Source organism: Coffea arabica, chromosome 5e (assembly GCF_036785885.1).
Source record: "Coffea arabica cultivar ET-39 chromosome 5e, Coffea Arabica ET-39 HiFi, whole genome shotgun sequence".
Taxonomy (NCBI): Eukaryota; Viridiplantae; Streptophyta; class Magnoliopsida; order Gentianales; family Rubiaceae; genus Coffea; species Coffea arabica.
Window position 1 is genome coordinate 54669838 of NC_092318.1, and position 13425 is coordinate 54683262.

At 36.0% G+C, this 13425-nt stretch overlaps 1 protein-coding gene across 2 annotated transcripts; it reads left to right on the forward strand.

The window, feature by feature from the left end:
- Window positions 1–29: 29 nt before the first annotated feature.
- LOC113688027 (nuclear cap-binding protein subunit 1) lies at window positions 30–13425 on the forward strand. Of its 2 annotated transcripts, none has more exons than XM_027205605.2 (19): window positions 30–523; window positions 737–796; window positions 1360–1416; window positions 2182–2253; window positions 2509–2571; window positions 3173–3349; window positions 4046–4177; window positions 5193–5259; window positions 5969–6168; window positions 6516–6586; window positions 7413–7497; window positions 8450–8518; window positions 8650–8768; window positions 9620–9758; window positions 10383–10880; window positions 11790–12089; window positions 12247–12419; window positions 12494–12605; window positions 12938–13425. In XM_027205605.2, exons 1-19 carry the CDS (start codon window positions 440–442, stop codon window positions 13046–13048), a joined length of 2589 nt encoding a protein of 862 aa, XP_027061406.1. In that variant the 5' UTR covers window positions 30–439; the 3' UTR covers window positions 13049–13425. The 2 variants fall into 2 exon arrangements, with proteins under 2 accessions (XP_027061406.1, XP_071905545.1); XM_072049444.1 differs by having other exon boundaries at window positions 227–523; window positions 5193–5256.

A 13425-nucleotide genomic window follows, 5' to 3' on the forward strand; every position in this document is an offset into this window, starting at 1 on the left:
TATATATAGGAAATGGTAAAAAAAAAAAAAAAGTGATAGAAAGATATCGGCGTAAATAAAAACTCGATTGAAGAAAACAAAAACCTAATGGGGAATTAACTACTGGAGTCGGACCTGGATCTTGGAGCGCAGTGCGCAAGGATATGGGTTCGGGTCGAATGATGCATGTTATTGTAGCAGCAGACTAGTAGTAATAAATGGTACTAAACCATAGGCCATAGGGGATATAGCAGTAGCAGCAGAGCAGGCAATAGAATTGCGAAACCCTTGTCCCCTCCCGTAATCTGAATTTACCTCAGCTCCCCCACCACCAAACCCCCCCTCCTTTTCTGTCTGGGAGAAAACTGATTTGAGTAGCAGTAGCAAAATAGAGAAGTACTTAGGAGCAGAGGAGGAGGTGTTACTAAAATACTACAGTAATAAACAAAGAGTAGTTGTGATGAGCAGCTGGAAGAGTTTGCTACTGCGTATTGGAGAGAAATGCCCAGAGTATGGCGGAAACGCAGATTTCAAAGACCACATTGTTAGTTTCCTTTCATTTAGCTCATTCTTCTCCCTAAATTAAAACCCTAACCTAACCCTAGCCCTTTTCTTCTGATTTTACCACTACAAACTTAAAATCGCTTGATTTCTTTCTTTCTTCTATACGATATTTGAATTTCCTTGGCTTTTTTTTTTTGTTACTAGTTGTGGAACCTGACTAATTATCATCTTAATTGTTTTTTGAATTATCCAGGAGTCATGTTTTGGCATTGTTCGTCGAGAACTAGATCCCTCTGCTGATGATATTTTGCTGGTTAGCCCCCCCCCCCCCCTTCTTTTCTTGTACTTGCAGCTTTTCTATTCAATTATTGCCGTAATTTTTTTCTTTTTCCTATTTAAATTAATGCGTCTCCTCTCCTCACAAAACTATGCTTTGCTCCCATACATAACAATTCTTTTAGTCACAACTATGCTTTTCTGTGGATTCTGCAGCAGTATGAAGTTCAGCTGACACAGTTTCAAACAATAACAATGGCTTGGGGGTTGTATAGATGAGATGTTGTAATGATAGTGGTGAATGTAAAAAATGTTGTCCTGGGTCCTATTAGACCTGCTCTAACTGCCTTCATCGCTAATACACTCCTTGACAACAAGAAAAAAGGGTCACAGGAGTTCCTCAATGATTTCTCTTGTATAATGTGCTTCGACTTAGGTGTATGCTGTGTCCATCAAGTATATTACTCTTTGGTGTGAATTTTTGTTATGAACTCATTTTTGGACTAGGAATTTGCTTGGAAGATGATATGGTGTGGCATTCTTAATGCTCGTTTGCTTTTAGTCTCCTTCATCTAATATTTTACTCTTCATGTCCTGCAGTTTCTACTTGAATGTTCTGAACAATTGCCTCACAAGATTCCTCTGTATGGAACGCTGGTATGTTTTATTCTACTCCTGCGTAGTGTTTCTTATTTGAGAGTTTGTTTTCTGTGTAATTTTGATGGTTGAGAGGCCTCTAATGCTTTTATGAGCATTTGCATGGCAATGTACTATAGACAAGCAGATGGACGGAATTGAAGAATGGCTTTTTCAATTTTAAGGTGTTGAAGATATTGAATTGTACTTTTGACTGGTTGATCCTAATTTAAAGAGAAAAAAATTGAAGATAAGTGTGTCTAGTGAGGGAAGGATTGGAGGAGATGTTGTTGAAGAAGAAGGACTTGAAATTTGCAAGGGACCCAAATTGCCAATTGATAGGAAGGTAGCTGAAGTGAAGTAGAAGAGGAAAGCTACCAGGGTCCTTCTTAAATCATTCTTCAATCCTCTCAACGGAGCAAAATATCTATGTATGAAATAGAGGATTTTTTTTTTTGGCCGTTCTGATGGGAAGAAAAAAGGCTCATTTCTCAAGTCCCCTTTTCCATCTCCATTCCCAGAATTTTGGAAATTAAAAGGCATTTTTTCTTGAGCTTGTTGAAATCGCTTCTCAGGCACAGACAATGGAGCAAGATTTGAAATATTGTTGTACCTTGAACTTCTTGACTCTTGTCGTACATTTAGATTGAAAATTGCCTATGTTATTAATGCTCTTAGCTTCTATGTTGTTTATGATAGCCTTTCTCTGATGCATTATACTATGTATTCAGTGTGGACAAAAAGGCTTTTGGCTACTCTGATTTGATGTCCTTTCTCCCTTTGCAGGTTGGCCTATTGAATTTGGAAAATGAGGAATTTGTCAAGAAGGTACTAGAAAAAATTCAGACCAATTTGCAGGTAAAATAATTCTCATTCATTCAGCCTTTCTTGTTCACTTTCTGTGTTCCTTAAGTTTCTTGCTCTTGGAGGAGCTTCAGCTTGTTGGGCCATTCAGTTGTCATGATTTCATGCTTTTAGAAATAAAACATCATTTAAACTGTAATTACTAGTCATGTTTTCTGGTTTACATCTCTATCTCTCTCTATCTGTAGAAAGAAATTATAATCTTGTGAATCTATTTATCTTATGTCTGTTTCTTGCCTTCCATTACAGGATGCTTTGGATTCTGGGAATTGCAATAGGATCCGCATATTCATGCGCTTTTTAACTGTTTTGGTAGGTGTCATGCAATGCTTGATACTTCTTCTTTCGAACTGTTCCAAAGTTCTAACATATTTCTCCTACTTATATTGGGACTTTATGTTAGAAATTATGCGCGTGACCTTTCATTCATTTTCTTGTCTCATTTATCTGTAATGAGAACATGGTAGTGTGCTCACTTTTGAAGGAAAAGTAGTCTACTTGGGTATGAATGAGAGACCTATTGTGCATTTACGTAAGTTTGTTTTACTGGGACCAAATGAACTTGGAGGTTGTGAATAGTGTGAGGGATAAAATAGGCTATGAAAAGCTTTTGGAAATACAGTTCAGTTCTGTTTCTCTTGCACAAGGGACTACTGAATCATTTTTTTTTTTTGGCTCTTCTATTTAAAGTTTTGTGCCCTTTGACATCTTAATTGATGTTTTGAGTGCTCATATTGGGAACCAGTTTTTCATTTCTTTTTGTGTATTATGCCTTCTCATTATCTTATCTGCTTACTAGTAATAATCATAATTAGAGACTTCATAATTAGAGACTTCATTCTTTTTCCTTAGACAGGTCATGTGGTATTCACCTTTATAAGTTGAAATCTTATGATTTTTTTTTGTGCTACAGATGTGCAGCAAAGTTCTTCAACCTAGTTCTTTAGTTATTGTATTTGAAACCTTGTTATCATCAGCTGCATTAACCGTTGATGAGGATAAAGGAAATCCATCTTGGCAAGCACGTGCTGACTTTTATATCACGTGCATTCTATCATGTCTTCCATGGGGAGGAGCTGAACTTGTTGAGGTAAATTTCACTGAAGTTCCTCATGCATTGTTGGCTATGTTGGCTATTCTCTTTTGAAAAGGATCAAATTCTAATTGCACACTTTCTGAAGTCCACGTCCCTTTGTTCCATCATCATTCATTTATTACTGATACAATTGCTACTGAAATGCAAGTTTTGGCACTTGAAAGAAATTGAAATTATTTTGCATTGGCGAGAGAAAAACTTTTGGAATTTTCCTTTGGGAAATACGGAAAAGGTGAAATTTATTTGTTAAGGACCTTATCCAATATGTTCCATTTCTATCCAGATATTTGGTAATGTGCAAGAGAGTACAATCATGTCTCTTGAAATAGCTATTTCTAGACTAAAAAGTAGTTGGATCTTCATGTACTGGATTTGCCTTTGTTTTGTATATCTTCTGATAATGTCAGAACCCGTTTGAATGGTCAATAACTGGTGGGCTTTTTAAATACTTAGTTTTGTTCTAAACTTCCAGAACCAAACTCGTTTCTGGTGGTCTGCGAGCTTTGCACTTGTTTTAGAGATCGGTCCTATAATCATTTGAACTTTGATATGTTGGATTTTACTTGCATTATACAAGTTTAGTTGTAAGAATGGTGAACTAGCTGAATTTCAGTTTCTCTGTCTTCCTTTTGACTTCGCATGTGTAAGATTTGAATTGAATGTTTATGTGTTTTTGGTTGATTTGTGCAGCAAGTACCGGAGGAGATTGATAGAGTTATGGTTGGCATAGAATCCTACTTTAGCATTAGAAGACATGTTTCAAATGCTGGTTTGTCTGTTTTTGAGGATACTAATGAGAACAATAAGCTTCTTGATGAAAAGGTGCATTTCCTTGCAACCTGTTCTTTTCCATTGGTTGAAACTTTTCTTTTGTGCAGTAAGTCAGAATTTTCACTAACATGTGAGTGTGAGAAAGACTACCAAGGTAATAACAACTTAAAATCTAGTAAATTATAAGCAGAAAAATATTGACGTCCTGTGCTTTATAAATTCTATCGTGAAGATGTGAACAACTCTAATATAAGATGTGGTTTCTCTTAAAATGAGACTTTTTAACAAAAGGAATGGGTTTTAAAAATCTCATTGTAAAATGAGATTTTTTAACAAAAGGGAGCTGTTAGCTGGCATGGGTTTAAAGTTATACCTTGATTTGTCAATTGGACAGTATTTCCATCTTTTTATATGTTAGATTAGAATTTGGCTTTTCTGAGTCTTTTCAGCTGAGTTAAAGTGAGAACATTTAAGCTATATGCTCAAATTGTTGGATTGGATCCCTCTCTCACAATTCATTGATACTTATCTATTGTTCAGTTCCGGCAACTTATAGTATTTGAAATACCTTATGTTCTGTGATTTAATGTTTCAAGCTATTAGTGCAGAAAGGAGGAGTGTGAGAGCTTACCAGGTCTTTTGTTTAGACACATGGGTAGCATGTTGTACATTTTTGTGACCGTGATGATTGATGAGAATTTCAGATGGCTCATTGTTTGTATGTTGAGCACTCGTCTATAGCTTGAAATTGCTGGCTGGATATGAAATTAAGTACCATACCTTAAAGTGGAGTTTTTGTGCAAGTTATTATGATGAGCAAGCACAAGATATTTGTACTCAAAATGTTGGACAGATAAAAAGTAAATTATGGATTGAAATGTTTACTCTTTTGTTTCTTAATTTTGTGAATTTGCTATTGAACAGGAAAGAAACTATCCTTTAGTTGTCTTCTAAATTGCTTGTAAGGTGTGCAAAATGGTGAATATGTTTTTTTTTTTTTTGGAATTTGGTTATTGCCACAGGGACCACTTTTTCTACTATTAACTTTCTAGTTTTTCACTGATAGGATTTCTTGGAGGATTTATGGGTTCGCATTCAAGATTTATCCAGTGCTGGGTGGAAACTTGAGAGTGGTATTATTGTTAATTTGTCCTTATTATTCCAATTATGGTATTCTGTTGCTTGCAAAATACTTTATTATGTGTCACAATGTGAGCAACCTGTTAACATTTCCACCCCTACTGAGAGGAGAAAATGAAAAAACATGGCCCAAAATGGTAATAATTTGATGTCAGAAATCGTACATGATTGAATGGCCTTCTTTGTGATTCTGGGTCTGTGAAACTCAATAAGATTGAGTTTCTCTGTTAGTTTAAGCTGAATCATTGTACCTGAAAATCTGTTTCTTGCTACCTTTATATATGGTGGCAGTCAAATAACATTGTTAAAAGTTGTTTTCTGTAGAACCATAGTTCGATGGTGTGATATGTCTTATTTGGTCTTCATCCCATTTTTAATTAAGTTAAGCAAGTATAATCGGATTCAGTAAAAGAAGCATAGGTGGTAAATTGCATTTATTTTAGCTTGTTTATATTGTAATTTGTTATATGAAAAAGTTGATTGACCAAAATGCGGAAACTCACAGTAATGTAGACACAGTTGATGAAAATTGGTGTGAAATTTTTTTTTAAATTTAAACCCTTTCATTAGGCCCTTATATGGGTGAATTTTTCTCCTGAAGCACTTGTACTTTGCTTGGTAGCTAGACTCTTGCAATCAGATCAAATTTAGTGCTTGATTATTCTTTTATGGTCCAGGTTCTGATTCTACTTTCATTTGCAGTTCCCAGACCCCACCTTTGTTTTGAACCTCAGCTGGTTGCTGGAAAGTCTCATGATTTTGGTCCAATCACCTGTCCTGAACAACCAAATCCTTCTGCAGCAACCTTCGGGATTTCCTGTGGTAGACAAAGGAATGTAGCTGAGTTGAAATACCCTCAGAGAATACAAAGGCTTAATATATTTTCTGCTAGTAAAGCTGAGGTAACTTAGTTGCAGTGCTGTCCATTGCTGTGCTCTTTGCTGTGTACGTGTCAGTGCATTATAAGAGCCACTAACTTTATGTTGATATTTATACCATATACTCTGTTGTAATTGGTTAATGTATTTCTTGCTAGTAAAGTTGGGTACTTTTACATGCAATAGCATTCTTTTGTCACCAGCATACTGCTTCTTTGTGCTTTTTGGCACATTTTCCCTCCTTTGGTGGGCTACCTGTTGTGTTTTGTAGAAATGGCACTTCGTCTGGTTACTATTTTTTGTTTATTTTTTTTAAACTATTGATTCACAGTAGTTGCTTATGTTCTCTTTTCATTCTTTATGGAGGACAGGATCTACGACCTATAGACCGCTTTGTGGTGGAGGAATACTTGTTGGATGTACTATTGTTCTTAAATGGCTGGTTCGTATCTGAAGTTTATGTTTTAATTTTGCTTGCTTATTTCTATTTTGTTTTACTCTTGCATCTTCTTCATGGATAACCTGGAAAAAGTGTACTCCTATTATTTTGAATAAAGTTGGACAGTGTCGAGTTTGTGTTGCTTGCATTATAAGCTCTGGATGTGTTCCACATGGCTGTTAACATTTAATTGATATATCTTCTTTTTGAAGTATGAGAAGAAAAGTATGTCCAATTACTTGCATATATGCATGATTAGGTCCAAATTGTGGGATCCAGTTTTCTTGGAGAGATAGTGCATTAACAAACGGATTTTCAGGTTGCCTCTGAGGCAGAATATCTTATAAATTGAGACCTAGCTCACAATCAGAAATATCTGCGATTGCCTTTGCTTAAACTATTTATGGTTTTATCTCGTTAATCTCAAATTCTTTTCCTTGTTTTTGTGGAAATACATTGTTTATGGTGAGTTACTTACAAGAGAGAAGGGAAATAGGAACTGAAATTGACCCTACTTGAAAGTTTAGTTGCTATCTTAACTAGTTGTTGCCAGTTCTTGGCTTGTTGTCATGATTTTGTTTAGGACTTCTTTGACATGGACGTCATGCCTTTTTGTGATCTGAACTTTCGTAATGTAGAGTATTTTAGTTTTGTTTTGCTTGGGATGCGATGGCATAATCCTGAACTAGGGTGCCTTTGTATCTATATGCCTGTTTTTTTTGTTATGAATTTCAATTGCATCTTCTTTTATGCCGTGGTTTGAGCATTTTACTGGTCTAGTGAAATTTATTTTTCTTGTTTCTTTTGTTTTTGGTTAATGCAAAGCTAGTCGAAAGGAATGTGCTGCTTACATGGCTGGGCTCCCTGTGCCTTTTCGATATGAATATCTTATGGCGGAAACAATATTTTCTCAGGTAATGCCAACAACATTACTTCCCTGAACTTCTCTGCAAAAACTATAGTTAAAAAGAAAAGTTTTAAAAAAATAAGGAAGGGGATTTCGTTGTTCTTACAACTAAAGTTTCCTTCTCTCTCCTTTGTGTCTGCTGTAAGAGTTCATAGTGATAATGTTGGATGTTTAGGCTTAGATATATGATGCTTATGGTTTCTGATTTTGTTCAAGTTGTCAGAGCGTGCAATCATTTTGTTTCTGCAAGAATACTTTTTGGTGATAAATATGGTGATTGCTATAGAAGTTATTGGATTCATTTTAATCCTTTTGATATATTTAGCATGTTATAAGCCCAAATATTGGAGAAGAGGACAGTAGCCTGTGATGAATATTATCTAAAATCTTGATGAAGACATGCCTAATCAAGATGAGCATGTGGATAAGATTATAGTTTATTGCAGATCTTGGAGAATTTGAATTAAGATTTAAGAAGAAAGGTAAAAGGAAACCAAGGTATTGCATAATTTCCTTTAAGACAGACACTAGTTTCATGAGATGGCATCTGCCCTACTTCATATATAATAGCTGGTGTACTGATGCTGAGTGGGATGAGACAAAAGTATATGGTTTAAACAATGATTTTGCTACGGAATTGTTTTAGGGTAAGTCTTGAAACTCTCACCTTGGCCAATTTTGTGGATTAAGAAATCATGGGACTTTGCCATGCCTGATTTATGACAACTGGAAAGAGGGGGTGGACAAAACAACTCTGGTTGAGCTTTCGTAGGAAAATGTGATAAATCATATTCCAAAAAGTTCCAAGAGGACATTGCTAATGCACATTTCTCAAGTTATGTCCAACCAAGCTAGCTTCTGCATGCATCTTTATTTCTTTTCTGTTTAACTGGTGAAAGTTTTTGCTTGTCTACCTCTTATCTTTCCCTTTCTTCCATACGATTTGATTGTTTTTGCAGCTTCTGTTGTTGCCTGAGCCCCCTTTCAAGCCGATGTACTATACATTGGTTATTATTGACTTGTGTAAGGTATGTATTCCAATTTGAAACAGCCTTATGTTTGATCTTTGGCGCAGTTCTTCCTGTCATATAGCATCATCCTCCATTTCAACCTGTCATGGCAATATTTAATAATCTAAACTGAGATGTTCAAATTTTAGGCTCTTCCAGGGGCCTTTCCTGCAGTAATAGCCGGGGCAGTTCGTGCTCTTTTTGAGAGGATAGCTGATTTAGATATGGAATGTAGAACGCGTCTGATTCTTTGGTTCTCACACCATTTGTAAGTTGCTTTTATTGACATGTAGCTTGCCATGAAGATGTGTGAATATGCAAGAAACTATGGAATGGTCGATTCTTCTTCTTTTCATGCATTTCTGGATCCTTTCCTTTTGCAGAATTCATTTTTTCTTTTTTTTGGGAACTTTTGTTTTTTGACCCAAACTGGACTGTCTTGGTCTAACTACAATAGATAGGTCTTTCAATTGTTAGATGAAAATGTTAGAAGTAGATTTAATACAATTGTTGGAGGATTATGTTATGCTATGTTCTGATTGTTTGTAGGTTTGAATAAAAGGAAAGGTTGGTAAGGAGTAGGAGATATAGTTATTGACATTTTTTCACATAATCATTAACTGGAATTTGTGTTGGCTTTGATGCAATATGCATACACAAAAGAAAAGAATGTCCCCAAATGCATGTGAAATGTTAGTCCTACGCAGTAAATTGTTATTGCAAGTAATTTGGTAGTATTTAGGATTTTGGAACTAGTTGTCAGTTGCTTCCTGAATTAGAATATTCTGATTTAGATGAACGTGTAAGGTCTTGGCATGTTGAAGTGCCACTGATATCAGGTTGCTATTATTACTTGCTTTATCACCAGTGCCTTTTAAAGGTGGTTAGGTTTTTTTATTTGCAACCTGGAAGATTATGGGATATATGTGTGGAATAGCCATCTTTGCATACAGTTCTTACAGATTTCAAGTAATGAGGGAGTATCTTGTACTAGATTTGGGTTTTCCCTCGTATTGCAAATATTTCTGCAGGACTTTGCTAGTTTTATTGTGTTTTGATGACTTGTTAAGATTTCAATTCTCCTTTGTCTTCCTCCATTTATGGCTTTTCTGGATGCAGATCTAATTTCCAATTCATTTGGCCATGGGAAGAATGGGCTCATGTCCTGGACCTTCCAAAGTGGGCACCACAAAGAGTGTTCGTTCAGGAGGTTCTGGAAAGAGAAATCCGTTTGTCATATTGGGAAAAGATTAAGCAGGTATTAGCTCTGTTATGGGTAACTGCATATCCAATTTTGGTGATAATGCATTTTGTTGTGGAGTCTAAGGTAGGTGTGATTCTTCAGTTCTTTTTGTTGAAGTTCTTAATGAGTTTAGATGACCTATGTAGCTGGACTTAAAGTTCAGAGCAGCACTTCTATTTTTTTTTTTTTTGGAAAGGGCATCATCTCTATTTGAAGATATCTTATGTTTTGCCTACAAGATAATAGTTAAATCATTAGCATTTCTACGTTCGACAAATATTTTCCTAAATGTTAAAGAGGCTCAAAATTATTATGTATGTTCAATATGTGGCTTACTTGATGAAACCTAAGCTTCCCAGGAAGGAGGGGCTTGTACGTGCTGCTTAACGTGACAGGCTTTGTTGATTGTTTTATGCTAACCTGGTGCTATACATTCTGCACTTTCCCTTTAATATAGACTGTAATTTCCAGGGAAGCTGCTGGGGTATATATAATTTGTCTCCCTGAAAACTGAATTTTTTGAAGTTGGGAAAGATAGAGATATTATTGAGGCGAAATTTGTTGAAAATGTGTTTTGGCTTCACTTAAGTTTTAGACATCTACAACTTGTATAACTTTGGTTTAATTATGAAAATGTAGAGCATTGAGAATGCCCCTGCTTTGGAGGAGTTGCTTCCACCAAAAGGTGGACCAAATTTTAAATACAGTGGAGAAGATGTTAGTGATCGAACTGAAAAGGCACTTTCTTTGGAACTAAATAACTTGGTGAAAGGTAGACAAACATTCCGTGAAATCATCACTTGGGTTGAAGATAGTGTAATTCCAGTTCACGGTTCAGATTTTGCGCTCAGAGTGGTTATCCAAACCCTCCTTGACATAGGATCCAAAAGTTTTACGCATTTGATAACAGTTTTGGAGAGATATGGCCAAGTCATTGGAAAGATATGTCCTGATCAGGATAGACAAATCATGCTGATAGCTGAAGTGAGTTCTTATTGGAAGAACAGCAGCCAAATGACAGCTATAACCATTGACAGAATGATGGGATATCGCCTTTTATCTAATTTGGCTATAGTGAGATGGGTTTTCTCCTCATCAAATGTTGATCAGTTTCATATCTCTGATCGTCCATGGGAGGTATACTATTTTATCCTGTAGTAAGTACTGAATAGTCCCAATATGAATTTTGTTTTTGTTGAAAATGTATTGATGGGGATATTACAGTTTCTTCATATTGAAGTTAAGAATGTTTTCTCCATTGCTCTCTTCTATTCATTATCTTTTACTTTTTTACCTTTATGGGAAAGTTTCTCTAGAAGTTTTGCTGGAATGTATGAAAAAGATTTGCATGTAGGACTAACGAATATGTAATACTAGCTATTTTAGGAGAGCTATTTTATTATCTCAAGAGAAGTAAAAACGAAAAATAGTGTAAACAAACTTTGGCTGGGTTGTGAAGTTGAAAATTTTGAGCGGTAACAAGTGATTATGTAAAATATTCATGAGACTTGCTATATTTTTTTGGTTGCCGAAGTCGAGTTTTTTTCAGTTAGCCACTCTTCTATTGGCAACTTTTGTACTTGCAATATCTCTTGGTACATAAAGATTTTGTTTACATTATTGCATTGTGATCCCCTGATAAAGTGGATAAACTAATATTCATGCATATCATGTGCAAGCCCTGATTAAAAACTGTTTTCCTTCTATGTCAATGTATTTTTGCATATTTCTCCAATCCCCATTGAGGCAATCTCTACTCAAACAGTCAACAGTATCAAAGTCGACCGTTCATCCTTTCATCCTTTAATTATGCCATTCAGCTTTCGTCAAGAACAACTTTAATGAACTTGAAAAGTAGGTGTCAGCTCCCTGTTCACTATGGAAAAAAAGATTCTTTTTACCTAATTTCTGCCGTATGAATATGATGCTATCTTTCCGCCTTTAGTTGTCTGTAGTCTTCAATGAACTGTTTTTAGAGAGTTTGTTGGATGCTTCTTTTAGACTGAGGCCTTCAGAATTTTTGTTGACATTTGAATTTTTTTGTAGATTCTTAGAAATGCTGTCAGTAAGACGTACAATAGGATTACTGATCTAAGGAAAGAAATTTCATCTATACAAAGGAGTTTTTTATTGGCTGAAGAAGCTGCATCTAAAGCTAGAGCTGAGTTGGAGACAGCTGAGTCAAATCTTACTCTTATGGATGGTGAACCAGTCATCGGTGAAAACCCTGTGAGAATGAAGCGATTGAAATCGAATGCTGAAAGAGCAAAAGATGAGGAGATAAGTGTTCATGATTCTTTAGATGCCAAGGAGGCTCTTCTTGCCCGTGCCATTGAGGAAAATGAGGTACTGGAGAAGGACAAACTCTCATTATGTATTTTAGAGCATAGGATATTTCATGCTTAAAAGTTGTCAAATGAGAATACTGTTGGAATGCTTTCTTTTCCTAAGCAAAAAGCTTTTTTCAGTTTTTCCTTGGTTGAATTTAAAGTGAATTGTGCAGGCATTGTTCCTTTCATTGTACAAGAGCTTTTCTAATGTTCTAGCTGAACCCTTGTGTGAGGCATTCAAAGATGGAAATGTGAAGCCTGCCGACCAGGCAGATGAAATGGCCATTGACCTTGAAAGCTCGTCTGCTATGGAGTTGGACAAAGAGAATGGGAGACCTAAGAAAAGGTTCTTTTCTTTTCTTATTTAACTTGTAGTTGGAGATTGCCTCCATCTTCTTCTGACTTCTTTGACATTTTCAGTCATTCAAATGGGAGAAGGGCTGGTAACGGCTATAACCTGGATGAAAGGGAGCAATGGTGCTTGTCTACACTGGGTTACGTGAAGGCCATCACAAGGCAATATGCATCAGAGGTGATTTCTTGTCCCTCAGGTTGCTTTTTTGTTTCTTTCAGAGTTCAAGCATAAGCAAAAAACTAATGTTAACAATTTTATTTTGCGCTTCAACGATATGAAAAAAGAGGGCATTTTAAAATTTAGTGCAACTTTCATTTTGAAATCTATTTTTAGCACGAAAATTTAAGAAGTTGAGAAGAAAATATGTTGATCTTAACATGTTCTGGTTCTATCCCTCAATTACTCGATATGTTGTTTTAGAAAGGCGATACTAATTTTGGTTGTTTTTGCTGCTGTACTCGAAATCAATGTTGTCCAATATTCTGCTGTAACGGTTTGGTGGTTTACAGATATGGTCTTTCATTGAGAAGCTAGATGCTGATGTATTGACAGAAGATGTGCATCCTCTGTTCCGGAGAGCAATATATAGTGGGCTTCGTCGGCCTCTAGATGAGCTGTAAACTCGTCATTATATGGCTAATATAAGGTGTTCATGAGTGAGTTTGGTGTATCTTGAAGTTCAATTCCAAGAGTTACATTTCAAATGGAGTGGTACTGGACTAGTTTATGTGCCTGGAAATATGAACTTAGAGCCTAACCGAGGCAGTGATCACGGTGGTGCATCTCTCTTTAGCGTCTTTACCTGTGTAGCCTTTTCAGTGATAGTCGTGATTGCGTTTTCTGTGTAGCATCTCGACCTATGTAGTATTTATTTTCGGTTAAATTGCTGTTTGTTGGGTACATATTTGTCGCAATTTTGTGGTCATTCTATTGCTATCTCTTTCTGTTCCTTTCTTTTGGATAAGACGTTATTGGCTAAAGCCTGGCTTCGACGCAA

Coding starts and splice junctions, on each gene's coding strand:
- LOC113688027 (XM_027205605.2), top strand. CDS start 440: ATGAGCAGCTGGAAGAGTTTGCTACTGCGTATTGGAGAGAAATGCCCA. Junction 2,254..2,508: donor AAATTCAGACCAATTTGCAG/GTAAAATAATTC, acceptor CTTCCATTACAG/GATGCTTTGGATTCTGGGAA. Junction 8,769..9,619: donor CTTTGGTTCTCACACCATTT/GTAAGTTGCTTT, acceptor TTCTGGATGCAG/ATCTAATTTCCAATTCATTT.